The sequence below is a fragment of the Heteronotia binoei genome, chromosome 5 (genome assembly GCF_032191835.1).
Source record: "Heteronotia binoei isolate CCM8104 ecotype False Entrance Well chromosome 5, APGP_CSIRO_Hbin_v1, whole genome shotgun sequence".
Taxonomy (NCBI): domain Eukaryota; kingdom Metazoa; phylum Chordata; class Lepidosauria; order Squamata; family Gekkonidae; genus Heteronotia; species Heteronotia binoei.
The window spans coordinates 54,138,164-54,151,219 of NC_083227.1; the positions used below are offsets into that span (position 1 = coordinate 54,138,164).

General features: G+C 44.3%; 1 protein-coding gene across 5 annotated transcripts in view; it reads left to right on the forward strand.

The window, feature by feature from the left end:
• The window catches only part of SLC25A26 (solute carrier family 25 member 26), a 174,417-nt gene that overhangs the window by 118,699 nt on the left and 42,662 nt on the right, over positions 1–13,056 (forward strand). For 4 of the 5 annotated variants that reach the window (XM_060239496.1, XM_060239500.1, XM_060239498.1 and 1 more), the window contains one exon: positions 1,552–1,596. The exons of the other annotated variant lie outside the window; for it this stretch is intronic. In XM_060239496.1, coding sequence (XP_060095479.1) covers positions 1,552–1,596 — 45 coding nt within the window. The remainder of the gene's footprint in view (positions 1–1,551; positions 1,597–13,056) is intronic. 5 annotated transcript variants of the gene reach the window in all.

Here is a 13,056-nt window from a genome sequence, read left to right on the forward strand (position 1 = left end):
CGGCTCTCCAGGGTCTCAAGCTGTGGTTTTTTCTTGCCTGCTTGCCTGAACCCTTTTTAGTTGGAGATGCCGGGGATTGAACCTGGGACCTTCTGCTTACCAAGCAGATGCTCAACCACTGAGCCACCGTCCCTCCCATCACATGTTCTTCATGTGAGCCCTTTATATCTTTCAAGTCAGAGACTGAGAGTGTGGAAGATGGGTTCTTGGATGTAGATTAGTAGTGGACACTGGTTAACAGCTCCAGAGATACACTTCCAAGCATTGAAGAGCTTCAGTTCCCAAGGACTTGTTAAACTTGTCAGAGATTACTGTTGTTTTGCAATCAGATACAAGAAATGCCCTTTCCCATATAGCAGTTTCTACTCTGTCTTCAGTTTGACAGCTAGATTAGAGTCCAGTAGCACCTTAGAGACCAACAAGGGGTTTGGGGGGGTTTTTTGGGGGGAGGGGGGTTATGAGCTTTCAAGTGTCAAAGATCCCTTTGTCAAAGAGTCAAAGGCTCCTGTCTGATGAAGGGAGTTTTGACTCTGAAATGCTCATATCCAAAAATGTTGTTCATCCCTAAGGTGCTACTGAACTCTAATCTAGCTATTCTACTGCATGGCCATCCGAGAATCATAGAGTTGGAAGGGTTCTCCAGGGTCATCTAGTCCAATACACTGCACAGTGCAGGAAATTCACAAATACCTCCCCCCCCACACACACCCACAGTGTTCCCTGCTCCAAACTCAGAAGACAGTAAAAAAAAGGGGGGGGGGACTGCCCAGGATCCCTGGCAAAACTGGCCTGGAGAAAAAATGCTGCCTAACCCCAAAGTGAAAAGAAGCATTTTCCTGGGCATGTAAGAAGAGGCCATGAAAACTAAGCGCTGAAGCAATCTCTCCTGCCCTTCTTCTTATGATCTGCCTAAGTTCACAGAATCAGCATTGCTGTGAGATGGCCATCTAGCCTCTGTTTAAAAACTTCCAAAGAAAGAGAGCCCTCCACCTCCTGAGGAAACTGGTTCACTGAGGAACTGCTCTGTCAGGAAGTACTTCCTAATGTTTAGCCGGAAATTCTTTTGCTTTAATTTAAACCCATTGGTTCTGGCCCAACCTTTGGGGGCAGCAGAAAACAACTCTGCACCAAACAAATTCTCTGAATCTCTCTTCAGTTTAACACAAAGTTTTGTGACAACTTAGCTCTAATATTGAGCTGGTAATTCTTTGGCAGGCTGGATTTCTGTATGTGGTTTCTGAACCATTTCCTTTATGGTATTTCCATGCTTCGAATCAAACTTACTATATTTGATGGTGCCAGTTGTTCCTCTTAGAGCCCACCCTGGTTGCAATGCATTACCCTCTCACAAGGGAATGTGTTAAACACAGTCAAAGCTTCTTTAGCAAAACCAGCCACCCAACAGTGTGTGCATAACTGAGTTCTCCAGGATTTATACATTTAGTAAGCAGCAATTCACTGAGTGGACCATAACTTTTCCTAATTTAGTAAGCTAACTAACATGTCAACATCATTTGCTTCTGTGACAGATTTTTCTCTCTTTGATTCCAGATTCCTTTCTCTGTAGTTCAGTTTCCTCTTTGGGAGTCCTTAAAGGTAAGTTCCTCCTATGGACAAATTATAAGGGTTGATGATGTTATAAATGTGAACAGTACCAAATTTTAGAGGAAGGATAAAACTGGATGCAGATTCAGCAGCTATTAAAAGACTGGAAAGAATGGTGGGAAAGACCAAGAAAGGCTAACCCTGAATGCTAAGATTAAACCAAGATGATTTTACTGTAACAGTTCAAGGAAAATCTGTTTGTCATTGGTGACTGGAGAATTTGAATATCATTAGGGCATATCAGTATGTCATACATGGACTGTGCTAGATACTGTGAAAAAACAGTCTGACTTGGCACCACTTAGCACTTTCTAATAAGATACTGCTTCTTCTCTCTTCCTGACTTTCATGGCTACTGTTCAGAGATGGCACTGGTCTGATCTGTATTTTCAGCTGTCTGCTTGCTCCACCTGCAACAGAACAGTGTTACCTCCCGTGCAGTGAGCTACATTGTTAAGACAGTGCTGCTGAGCATGTTACTAACATTCTTGTAGTAGTTGTTTTTGAATCCCCAAGCCTCTAAATGCCATTAGGTGATTAAATGATGAATTATATCCAAGGTATTTACAAGCAAAAAAGCCTTATGGTGCAGAGTGGTAAAGCTGCAGTACTGCAGTCAGAGCCCTCTGTTCATGACCTGAATTCGATCCCAGCAAAAGCTGGTTCAGATAGCTGGCTCCAGGTTGACTCAGCCTTCCATCCTTCCGAGGTCAGTAAAATGAGTACCCAGATTGCTGAGGGGAAAGTGTAGATGACTGAAGAAGGCAATGGCAAACCACCCCATAAAAAGTCTGCCGTGGCAATGTTGTGAAAGCAACGTCATCCCAGAGTCGAAAACGACTGGTGCTTACACGGGGACTACCTTTAGCTTTTTTATTTACAAGCAGCTTTAGGATCCTTGCATTCAGGGCTTTTTTCTGGAAAAAAAGGGTGCTGGAACTCTCAAGAGGGGAATGAAGGAGAAACACACGGGTGCCCTTTACGAACTTAAAATTTTTTTTTTGAGAATTTTGTTTCCATAAACTGGTTTTGGAACTCCGTTCCACTGCATTCCCTCAGAAAAAATCCCTGCTTGCATGTGTGTTCCATATTATCCAGTGACGATTGTTTAATTTCTTTTTCTTTCTTATGAAATGCGATGATATTTCTTGTTCACACTGGCCTAGAATGGATGTTAGCTAGTTGCAGCTTTTAACGCACACACCCTGGGTTTGTGGGGTGTATAGTTCAAAATCCTGCTAGACTAGCCTGTAGTTCACCTCATAAATTATTGTCTGTGGTTCTTCTCAAAATCTTTTGTTTTCAGGCAGTTCTATAAACCAAGTTCCGTCTCCAAATCATGCTTCAAGCTACCTTCTCAGGCACTTAAAATGTACTAGTGGTTTTGAAAGCTGAAGCCACTTGCCACTTGGCGCTTGACCCAGACCACAAAATAATTTTACATAAACCACCAAACTGCTGTCAGCCACTACCTGACTTTGCTCCAGTGACATAAGAAGAAACTTGATACATATTTTCCATTTTAAGTTACTCTCCTGGAAAAATCCCAAAAGTTTAGTTTCATGTAAGCCGAAATAAATGAGACAACATTTACAGTCTTTTTTTAAAAAACAGCTTTTTTTTTTAATATCTTTATTTGAGTAGCTTGCATGGCTAGGGGAGTACTTTATGACATTATAGAGCAATTTAATTCATTGGTGGGGTCATGAAGGTGAAGAATTGTGTGGAAAGTGAAGAAGATGCCATGAGGAGATGGTGTTTCATAATTTAAAGTGTAAATTTGAGATGTTTGGGGAAATAAAGAATCTTTTGTGTTTGACATTTAAGTATTGGAAATGGCCTTTTAAAAAACGCCCTTAGATGTTTTGTATTGGCAAAATCCAGACTGCAACTTTGTCAGTGATGAGTCCTTTGAGTAGGGTGGGAGAGAATAAAGAAAGCCAAACAAAGAAAGCCAGCAAATAAATAGATTTCAATAAAGTTAGATGGAGGAGAGTGTAGCACTTCTGACCTTGTATTTGCTTTCTCACTAGTGGCACTTCCACACCCACTAAATTCTACACTTTCAATCCACTTTCAGTGCACTTTGCAACTGGATTTTGCTGTGTGAAATGGCAAAATCCACTTGGAAAACGGTCACTGAAGTGGATTGAAACTGCATTATTTAGCATGTTTGAAAGTGAATTAGGAGTATTATTGTTATTTATTACATTTAATGAATTGCCCTATCCCGGCTAGCGCCAGGCTCAGGGCAATGTACAACAGTAAAAAATACATATATATAAAATCAATTACATTAAAAAATTAAAAACCCTGATGGCGTCTTTAAAGTGCTCTTATTCAGTTATTGCATCACATCAAGGGTGGGAGGATCCCCCCAAGAGGGGGTGGGGAGGAAAAAGTGCCAGCATGGCAACCATCGCTGTTCTTATGCAAAGGCTTGGCAGAACATCTCTGCCTTACAGGCCCTGCAAAACTGTAAAAGATCCCGCAGGGCCTTGATGTCTTCTGACAGAGCATTCCACCAAGTTGGGGCCAGGACTGAGAAAGCCCTGGCCCTTGTTGAGGACAGCCAGAGTTCTTTCGGGCAGGGATCACCAGCAGATTTCGACTACCGGAGTGCAACACCCTTCCAGGGACATAGTGGAGAAGGCGGTCCTTGCATGGTAGCTCTCCAGATGTTTTTTTGCCTACAACTCCCATCAGCACCAGCCAGCATGGCCAATGGCTGGGGCTGATAGGAGTTGTAGGCAAAAACATCTGGAGAGCTACCCTTGGCCACCCCTGCTGTAGATACATCGGTCCCAGACCACTCAAGGCCTTAAAGGTCATAACCAAAACCTTGAATCTAACTTGGTACTCAACTGGCAACCAGTGTAGCTGGCACAGCACAGGTAGAATATGTGCCGTCCGTGGTGTTCTTGTCAGGACTCGTGCTGCCACATTGACCCATTGGAGCTTCTGGATCAGATTCAAGAGTAGGCCAGCATAGAGCGAGTTACAGTAGTCTAGTCTGGAGGTGACCATTGCATGGATTACTGTGGTTAGGTCTGAGCGAGATAGGAGGGCAACTAGCTGCCGAGCTTGACGAAGATGAAAAAATGCTACCTTGGCAATATGTGTGACCTGGGCCTCCATTGAAAGCTTAGTGTCCAGTGTCACTCCTAAGCTCTCGACAGAGGGCACTGGTGTTAGTAGCGCCTCATCAAGAGTCAGCAGCCTACGCTCCAACTCCAACCCCGCTCTCCCCAACCATAGAACTTCCGTCTTTGATGGGTTCAGCTTCAACCTACTCTTCCTTAGCCAGTGCATCACAGCCTCCATATCCTCAGCCAGAGTTGGTGGGACTGCAGCCAACTGGCCGTCCAGCAGCAAATATAACCGGATGTCATCTGCGTATTGATGACATCCCAGCCCAAAGCTCTGTACCAGCTGGGCAAGGGGGCACATATAGACATTGAATAACATTGGGCAGAGGAGTGCCCCTTGTGGAACCCCACACAAAAGGGGATATCTAGTGGACACATCCTCACCTTGCACCACCCTCTGTCCCTAACTGTGCAGAAAGGAGGAAAGCAAGGCCACCCCACTTATTCCCACTTCGGCGAGGTGGTGCGTCAACAATGCAGTCAACTGTGTTGAATGCTGCTGTAAGGTCTAACAATAACAACAGCGCCGACCTGCCTCGATGCAGCTGCTTACGGAGGTCATCTGTTAGAGGGACCAGGACAGTTTCAGCCCCATGGCCAGGGCAGAAACCAGACTGGAATGGTTCTAGTGCTGGATTGGGTCTAGTAAAATGAATAGTGACAGGGATTGTTTTGTATAAAAATAGGTGGTGGAGCTCATTAGCATAACTCATTAAAATTTGCTCCCCCCCCATCAGCCAAAAGCAATCCAACTCAAGAAAGGAGAGCCCTGAGGAAGCGAGGCCTGCTTGGGCTGGCTAGAGAGCCACCTGCTGCCCAAAATCACATAAGATGTGGAGAAAGGGTGGCATTGGCTTCTCCTGGAGTTAATGAGGGCTGATGGGGGCGTGCGTGGCAAAGTTCCTGGTGACTGGCTGGCTGCCTGCTCTCCTCATCAAGGGATTGTTATGCAGCTGCCCCTACTATTTAATGGACTAGGTAGGTGGGGAGGAGGAGGGGGAGCCATCAGAAAGGTTCAGGAGCTGCACTTTTGTGAGCTCCTGCTGAATTCAAGGCTTGAACAGCGACATAATTTCAGAAACGCCGCTGACAACTGTCTATAATAAGGCTTTTTGAGAGTAACTTTTTGGATTTGGTTAAGTATGAAAACTGGTAAATACATCTGAAGGGGATGCACAGGTTTGTGGTCTGTGCTGCAGACACATTAGTTTAACAGCAGAAATTATGTGTGGAAGGAAGATGTGGACAGTGTGTGACAAGTGAGAGAAAAATGCTTGAACTGATTTGTGAAGAAAAAGTCAATAGAACCCTAGCCTATAAATGGTTGGAAAGAAGAGACAGCCAATGCCCTGTTAGTTGTCTGCAGCAACCAGAGGCCTTCTGTGGCAAGAAGTGGAATGGGAACCCTTTGCAGTGGTTTTGGGTTTGTTTTGTGCTACCTTCCTTTAGCATCTCTCTATTTTGATAAGTATATTTGCTGTAAACTCCACTGCAGTGTTCACTGTAGTCCCATAGCATGTTGACCTACACTTCCCCTCTTTTAAAATCTTTTAGCTGTCAGAGCACTGTGTCCAACTTCCTTAGCCTCATGGCTTTGTATACCTTATGATGATAATTGTGTGCCACTCCTTTACAATTTAATCAATATTGACTTCACCAGGTGAAGCAATTAGTATGACAAGCTGTTGAAAGCAAGGTATTTTTCTTTCTAAATAGTGCATTCTTTGCTATTGTGATTGCTGTTGAAATACAAGTTCCAGGAACATTGTGGAGAAATGCCCTCCCCTTTGGGACTACATCACAGTATATGGAGTTTTGGGGTTGCAAAACCCCCACATTCACTCCAAGAACCCCCACATTCACTCCTTTTGGGAAAAGGACAGGGCACAGGAGAGAGATTAATTGCTGTCAGGCTTCCTGTATCCCAGCTATACACATGCTTCTTGCCAGCAGAGAACAATCTAAGGCAGGGGTGTCAAACACGTGGCCCAGAGAGCTCCTATCAGACCCCCAAGCAACTGGCTCTTGTCTGCTTCCTTCTCCCTCTCTCTTGCTTCCTTCTGCATCACAGCTTGCTTTGCAAGGCTTGCTCAATCGCACAGGAGCTATAGAGCAAAATCTTGATTTTCTCCATTGGTTGAGGCTCCTACCCCTTCTGGTCCCCTGGGGAGGGAGGGAAAGAGCCAGAGCTTCCTTTGCCCAGTTCCCTGGATCCCATGGGAGAAATACAAAGAAAGCACCTTTAAGACCAACGAGTGCTAATGTTTTAAGCATATTTCATTGTAAGGGTTGTTTCTAAAAGTCGTGTTTGTCTGTCTCCTTTAAAAAGTTTATATCTCTGCTACCGAATCTTAAATAGATACACACATGGCCCAACCCAACACAGCCTGGCATGTCCCAACTATGTTTCATTTATGTCAGATCCGGCCTTCATAACAAATGAGTTCGACACCCCTGATCTAAGGGCTGTCTCATACCCTGAAATGTAGGAGGGAACAGAAACATGGGGATACTCAAAGTTAGATTGTATCACTTCCTGGGAATAAAGAGGAAGGGAAGGACTAATGTGGATTGGGGGGGTGCAAATTGAGAAGATAGGGTCCCTTGATGCCAAGAGAAGAAATCTATTTTTGGCTGATTTCAGCTGGCAATAACTTGCAAGAAGGAGCTCTCACACCGGGGCTCAGTCTTGATGGCTGCCATTACCACCTGGTGCTAACAAAGGGCAGATAGCCTGGACAAAAGCTCAAGTTAATGGATGACGAAAGAAATGCTGTAGGAGTAAATAGCCTACCCTAGAATAGCAGGCAGGGTTTCTCTAGAGGAGAGAAGAAGATGATATTGGATTTATATCCTGCCCTATATTCTGAATCTCAGAGTCTCAGAGCGGCTCACAATCTCCTTTAGCTTCCTCCCCCACAACAAACACCCTGTGAGGTAGGTGGGTCTGAGAGAGCTGTCACAGAGCCTGCACTTACAAGGATAATTCTGCGAGAGCTATTGCTGACCCAAGGCCATTCCAGCAGCTGCAAATGGAGGAGTGGGGAATCAGACCTGGTTCTCCTGGATAAGAGTTCGCGCACTTAACCACTACACCAAACTGGCTCTCAACAGAGAGACTGCAGAGAGACAGAGGACTGCATGTATGCACCTTTACTCTGTATCCTTGCTTGATCCATTGCTGTACAGAGTTATGTGTGTGAAATTTTCTTTTAAATTAAATCTCTTATTACTTTTAGTGATGGAAGCTTGTTCTCTGTAACCACATTAAGCCCCACTCAAACACATTATGAAAAAGGTGTCAGAGGAAGGGAAGCAATTGGTCAGTAAATCACTAGAACCCTGGAGTTCAAGGGTGCAATGAGCCATCCCTGTGGCAGGCTAATCGGAGTGAGTGGGAGACATGGGTACTTGTGGATGTGTTCATCTATGCATATCTCAGTTACGTTTAAAAAAGAATCTCTCTGTTCCAAAATTGTTCTGAGTGACTAAGCAAACAGCAGGTTAAAAATTCCAGTGAAAAGACACAGGTTTAAATAAAATGAAGACCATCCATAATACAGTCTCCAGGTCCTCAGCCTTAGAAAAAGAACAGCTTTCCAAACTCACCACAATGACAGAAGGGGAGGAGACTAGATCAGATCTCCTTTGGCAGGCTGTTCCAGAAACTAGGGTGCTGAATGCTGAGTGAAGCCAGTTGAACTTGATGGCATGATGGAAATATTAATCAAAGCTAATCCCCCCAAACTAAATTGACAGGTGGATATATATATATATATATATATATATATATATATATATATATATATATATATATATATATATATATAGGCATATATGGAAATCTTCAAGCTGCTTTCCCGCTTGCCTTACGAAAAGCTTAGTAGTTCTTAGACTGCTGCCCTAAACATATTTTGAGATGACATATACGTATCCAGGCTTTGAGTTCAGAGTCCCCGACATCAGTTGCTTCAGCTGGAAACACTGCTAGGTGGACCTTGAAAGTTTTGTAAGGACTATGTTCTGCTCCATTGACTTGGCAAAGGAAGGCAGACGGGTTCCTAATATTTATATTTCTAATATTTATAGTCTTTGTACTACTATGCTAATATTTATATTAAGCTTGGCCAATCCAGAATCATTATACTTCCTGCCAATCTCAGGGTTTTATTTCCTTCTGCGCCTAAAAAGAACTCTGACATGAATGCAGCCACAGTCCATTGTAGACACCAGACTAGGCCTCAGCCCCACGATTCCTGGGTTAAGTCCCAGGGTCCCTGCCACACAATTACTGGGAAATTGCCGACTTTATCACAGAAATCTGTCTCATGAGATACAGTATTATGCAAACAGCAATTGGTCAGTAAAGCAGTAGTTATAAGGTGCTTTTTGGCAAGTCTTTTCACTATGCCGGTATCTTGGGACTTTCTCATCCTACAGGGTACTACATTTACCTTATTAGGAATCTGTTTTCGACACCAAAGTATAAGCAGCTTTCTGTTAAGTTGTACACAGCAGAATTCGCTTGACACGGTAATTACCAAGGAAGTGTAATTTTGTTCTGGAAAATGGAGATGACAGCATTAAAAAAAAGGACAGGATGGAAGGGGAGAAGATGCACTCTCCAAACCCACTTAAAAACAGGAACATGATGTAGTGATTCTGATATGCTATAGTAAACTCTCAAGATGTTGTGGAGGTAAAATGTGTTATAAATGTAGGGTATGAAGAATACCAGTGCAATTAAAAAAGAATGTAATCTAAATGCATTTCTGCACAGTTCCAGTAACATTAACAGTCACTTCATCCACAAACCTATTTTGTGACGTTGATCTAAGAGGAATGTTGCCTAGGAACCATAACATTCGTAGGATTGGACCAGTGGCTTCTGTCTGTTTGCCCTGTTTTAATGTTTTGATTTATTCCTTAAACTAGTGGTTTTAATGTTTTTACTTCTGAAACTTGCAGTGGCTAAAGCTGAAGCTTTGGCTTTCAGCAGAAGGTTAATTTTGACATATAAAAGCCCTTCTGTTTTTTTTTTAAATTGAAGAATGTAACTGTAGCCTAAGTAGGAAGACAAGCAAAGCAGTGATAGCATAGATTATGTCTCCTAACATCACAGTGTAGAAGTAACACATAAAAACTTCTGCAGAGGAGAGTCTGCGACTTTTCTGAAGATCCCAGCTTTTCTCATGGTCCCATACACATGGTGGGATTTAATTTTGAGAAAACGCATTGCAGCCTTGGGCTGTGTTTGCTCTTCCTTCTAGGAAGAGTTCAAGGAAACTGTTTTAGATGCTTGAAAACAGTTTGGGTACGACTCTTCTCCCTTGCACATCTCTCCCCCTGAACTATTGTCAATGAAGTCTTCTAAGATGCTTCTATATCATTTGGGCAGGTTCTTCTGATGTACTGAAGTGCTGAAATGCCACACAGATCATTTATTTATCTTAAAGTCTTGATACCCAGACACGCTGAAGGCAACTTACAACTGCAGAAAACCCAAACCAAGTTTATGTTTTTGTTATTACTCTCAATCCCTATCTGTGACAGCTTGGAGCACAGAATAAGTATACGTTTGTAAAAACGTAAAAACACAAAATTGACTTCTGTTCATCAGTGTGAACATTTTTTCCCCGGGGGGGTGGGGGGGGAAGCTACTAAAAACAGAACTAAAAAATGATGCCATCTTGGATGCTAGGGACTGTAACGGAAACTGTATGAAATAACTTCAATGATTTTATTGCAATTCTGTTTTAATATTATGTTGTTTTCACTGTTGTTAGCGGCCCTGGGCCCATCAGAGGAGGGCAGGATATAACTATAATAAAATAAATAAATACATTGGGTTTTGCTGAGAAGTGAGCAGGTGACCTTTCCCCCATCTTTTTTCCTCCCAGCATACATCTGTGTGTGGGGGTCCCTTTTTTTTTCTTTTCCTGTTTCTCTCCCCCCACACAAACACCTTGACTTTAGCTTTCCCTTTCTCTGCTTGCTGTTCTCAGCGGCACTTAAACCCAAGGTGGATGAAACCCAGGCCACGCTTTAAACCCATTTCCTTGCAAGCTGTGCAGTAAGCACTCTACCATCCCCTTCTTCATCTTGGTGGAACGGGCTCTGCTTTCTTGGGGGATTAAGTGCTAATCATTTGGTTACACTAACGTGTCTGCCATTCGCTTAGGTGCTCCTTCAGGGAAACCAGATTTCTAGTGCTCTGTTTCAAGGCAGATGATGTCACTTTCAGCCAATGGAGAACACACATTCCATTTGCCTAACGGCTGCCTCCCCCCCCCCCCCACTCCACAGAAGAACAATATAGCCACAGCTGTTCAGCAAACAAACCTCACTTTATTAGTGTCACAATAACTGTTATTCACAGTGGCTTTTTAAAACACTGTCAAAGACATTCTTATGCACCATCTGTAAGTTGCTGTATGCTTGGAACAGCAAAGGGAAACGAAATGTGTTACCGGCTGTGTTGAAACACCCTTTGAAAATGCTGGAGTTTGGAAAAAGAGGCCGTGCATTGGAAACAGGCTTTTCAGAGAGTAAACCAACATAGAGATTCTTTCACTGCTTTCAGTCCCTTGTTAGAGTCTGGGAAACAATCCTCTTGTTGGAGAAGTTTGAACGTGCTGTGTTCTAAATACATACTGTAAAGCATTTGTAGCTCCAGAATTTATTGCTTCTTCTGAGAGAACTTCTGTACTAATCTTATGAGGACCGGATCTGATATAAATGACCCCTTGTCAGGATGGGCCATGTCGAGCCTGTCCATGTATGTTCCTACTTAAGATTAGGTAGCAAAGATAGAAACTTTATAAGGGACACAGACAAACACAATTAAAGTTTAAATTTTTTTTTAAAACTAGGACATGTTTATAACATTAATGATCATTGGTCTTAAAGGTGCTTTCTTTGTATCTCTCCCATGGGATCCAGGGAAATGGGCAAAGGAAGCTCTGGCTCTTCCCTTCCCCAGAGGACAAGGAGGGGGAGGAGCCTCAGCCAATAGAAAGAACAGGCTTGGCTCGGTAGCTTTGCTGTGTGATTGAGAGAGCCTGGCAAAGCCAGCTCTGCCTCCCCCCCTTCCACCCTAAGAGAGGCGCCTCAGCCAATGGAGAAAATAAAGGTTTTGCTCTGAAGCTCCTGTGTGATTGAGGCGGAGGACATCTTGGGTGCTTTCCCACCGTCCAATCAGGGAGGCAGGAATCAAAACTTCCTCTTCCTGTGGCTGTGGGGAACCACCCATCTTCAGTTTTAACTTTTTTTAATATTGCAGTCTCTCACAGAGACAGCCTCTTCCCAGCCAGAGAAATACCTGGATGGAAGATGTGCATACTACTTTGTTTTTTGTAAGGTTGCCTGTCTCCAGGTGGGACTCTCCGGTTGGGGGGCAACCCTCAACGAGATCCCAACACAGGGCCAGTGGTCGACCAGGGAATCGAACCTCCCAATCAACCTACTAGAGCTTCGGGCAGTTCGCCTAGCCCTCCTACACTTCCAGGACCTCCCAAAAGTTCTCAGAAGGATCAGGTCGCTGGGGGCAGAAGTCATCTTAGTTGCGCCCTGGTGGCCTCGGCGTCCCTGGTTCTCTTCAATCCAGCAGATGTCGGCGGAGCAACCCCTTCCACCTACCAACCGGGCCAGACATGCTGCTGCAGGGACCAGTGTGGCACCCCCGCCCAGAATGGCTGAGATTGACCGCGTGGAGGTTGAGAGGAGATCGCTACTAGACCTAGGGTACACCAGCGAAGTGACGAATACCATCTTAGCATCCAGAAAGGAATCCACGACGCGGATCTACAACATGTCTTGGAAAGCCTTCCACAGGTGGTGCCGGAGAAAGAGTGTGGATCCATTACACCCTACTGTTCCCAGGGTGCTACAATTCCTTCAGGATGGGCTACAGTCCGGCCTGAAGCCAGCCACCCTCAAACGCCAGATCGCGGCACTGTCGTCAGTACTTCAGCAGGTGGATGGTGTATCCCTGTCGTCTCACCCTCACATCCGACAGTTCCTTAGAGGGGCTTCCTTAAGCTCCCCACCGCAGACCCATCGGTTCCCTACCTGGAGGCTGAACCCAGTGCTGAACGCCCTAACAGGTCCACCCTTCGAACCGCTCATGCAAGTGCCCTTAAAGATGCTTCGCATGAAGACGATTTTCCTGGTGGCAATAACATCAGCCAGAAGGGTCTCCGAGTTAGGAGCTCTATCTGCTAGGAAGGAGCTATGCGTGTTCCACAAGGACTAAGTCGTACTCTACCCGGATCCTACCTTCCAACCAAAGGTGTCATCCAGA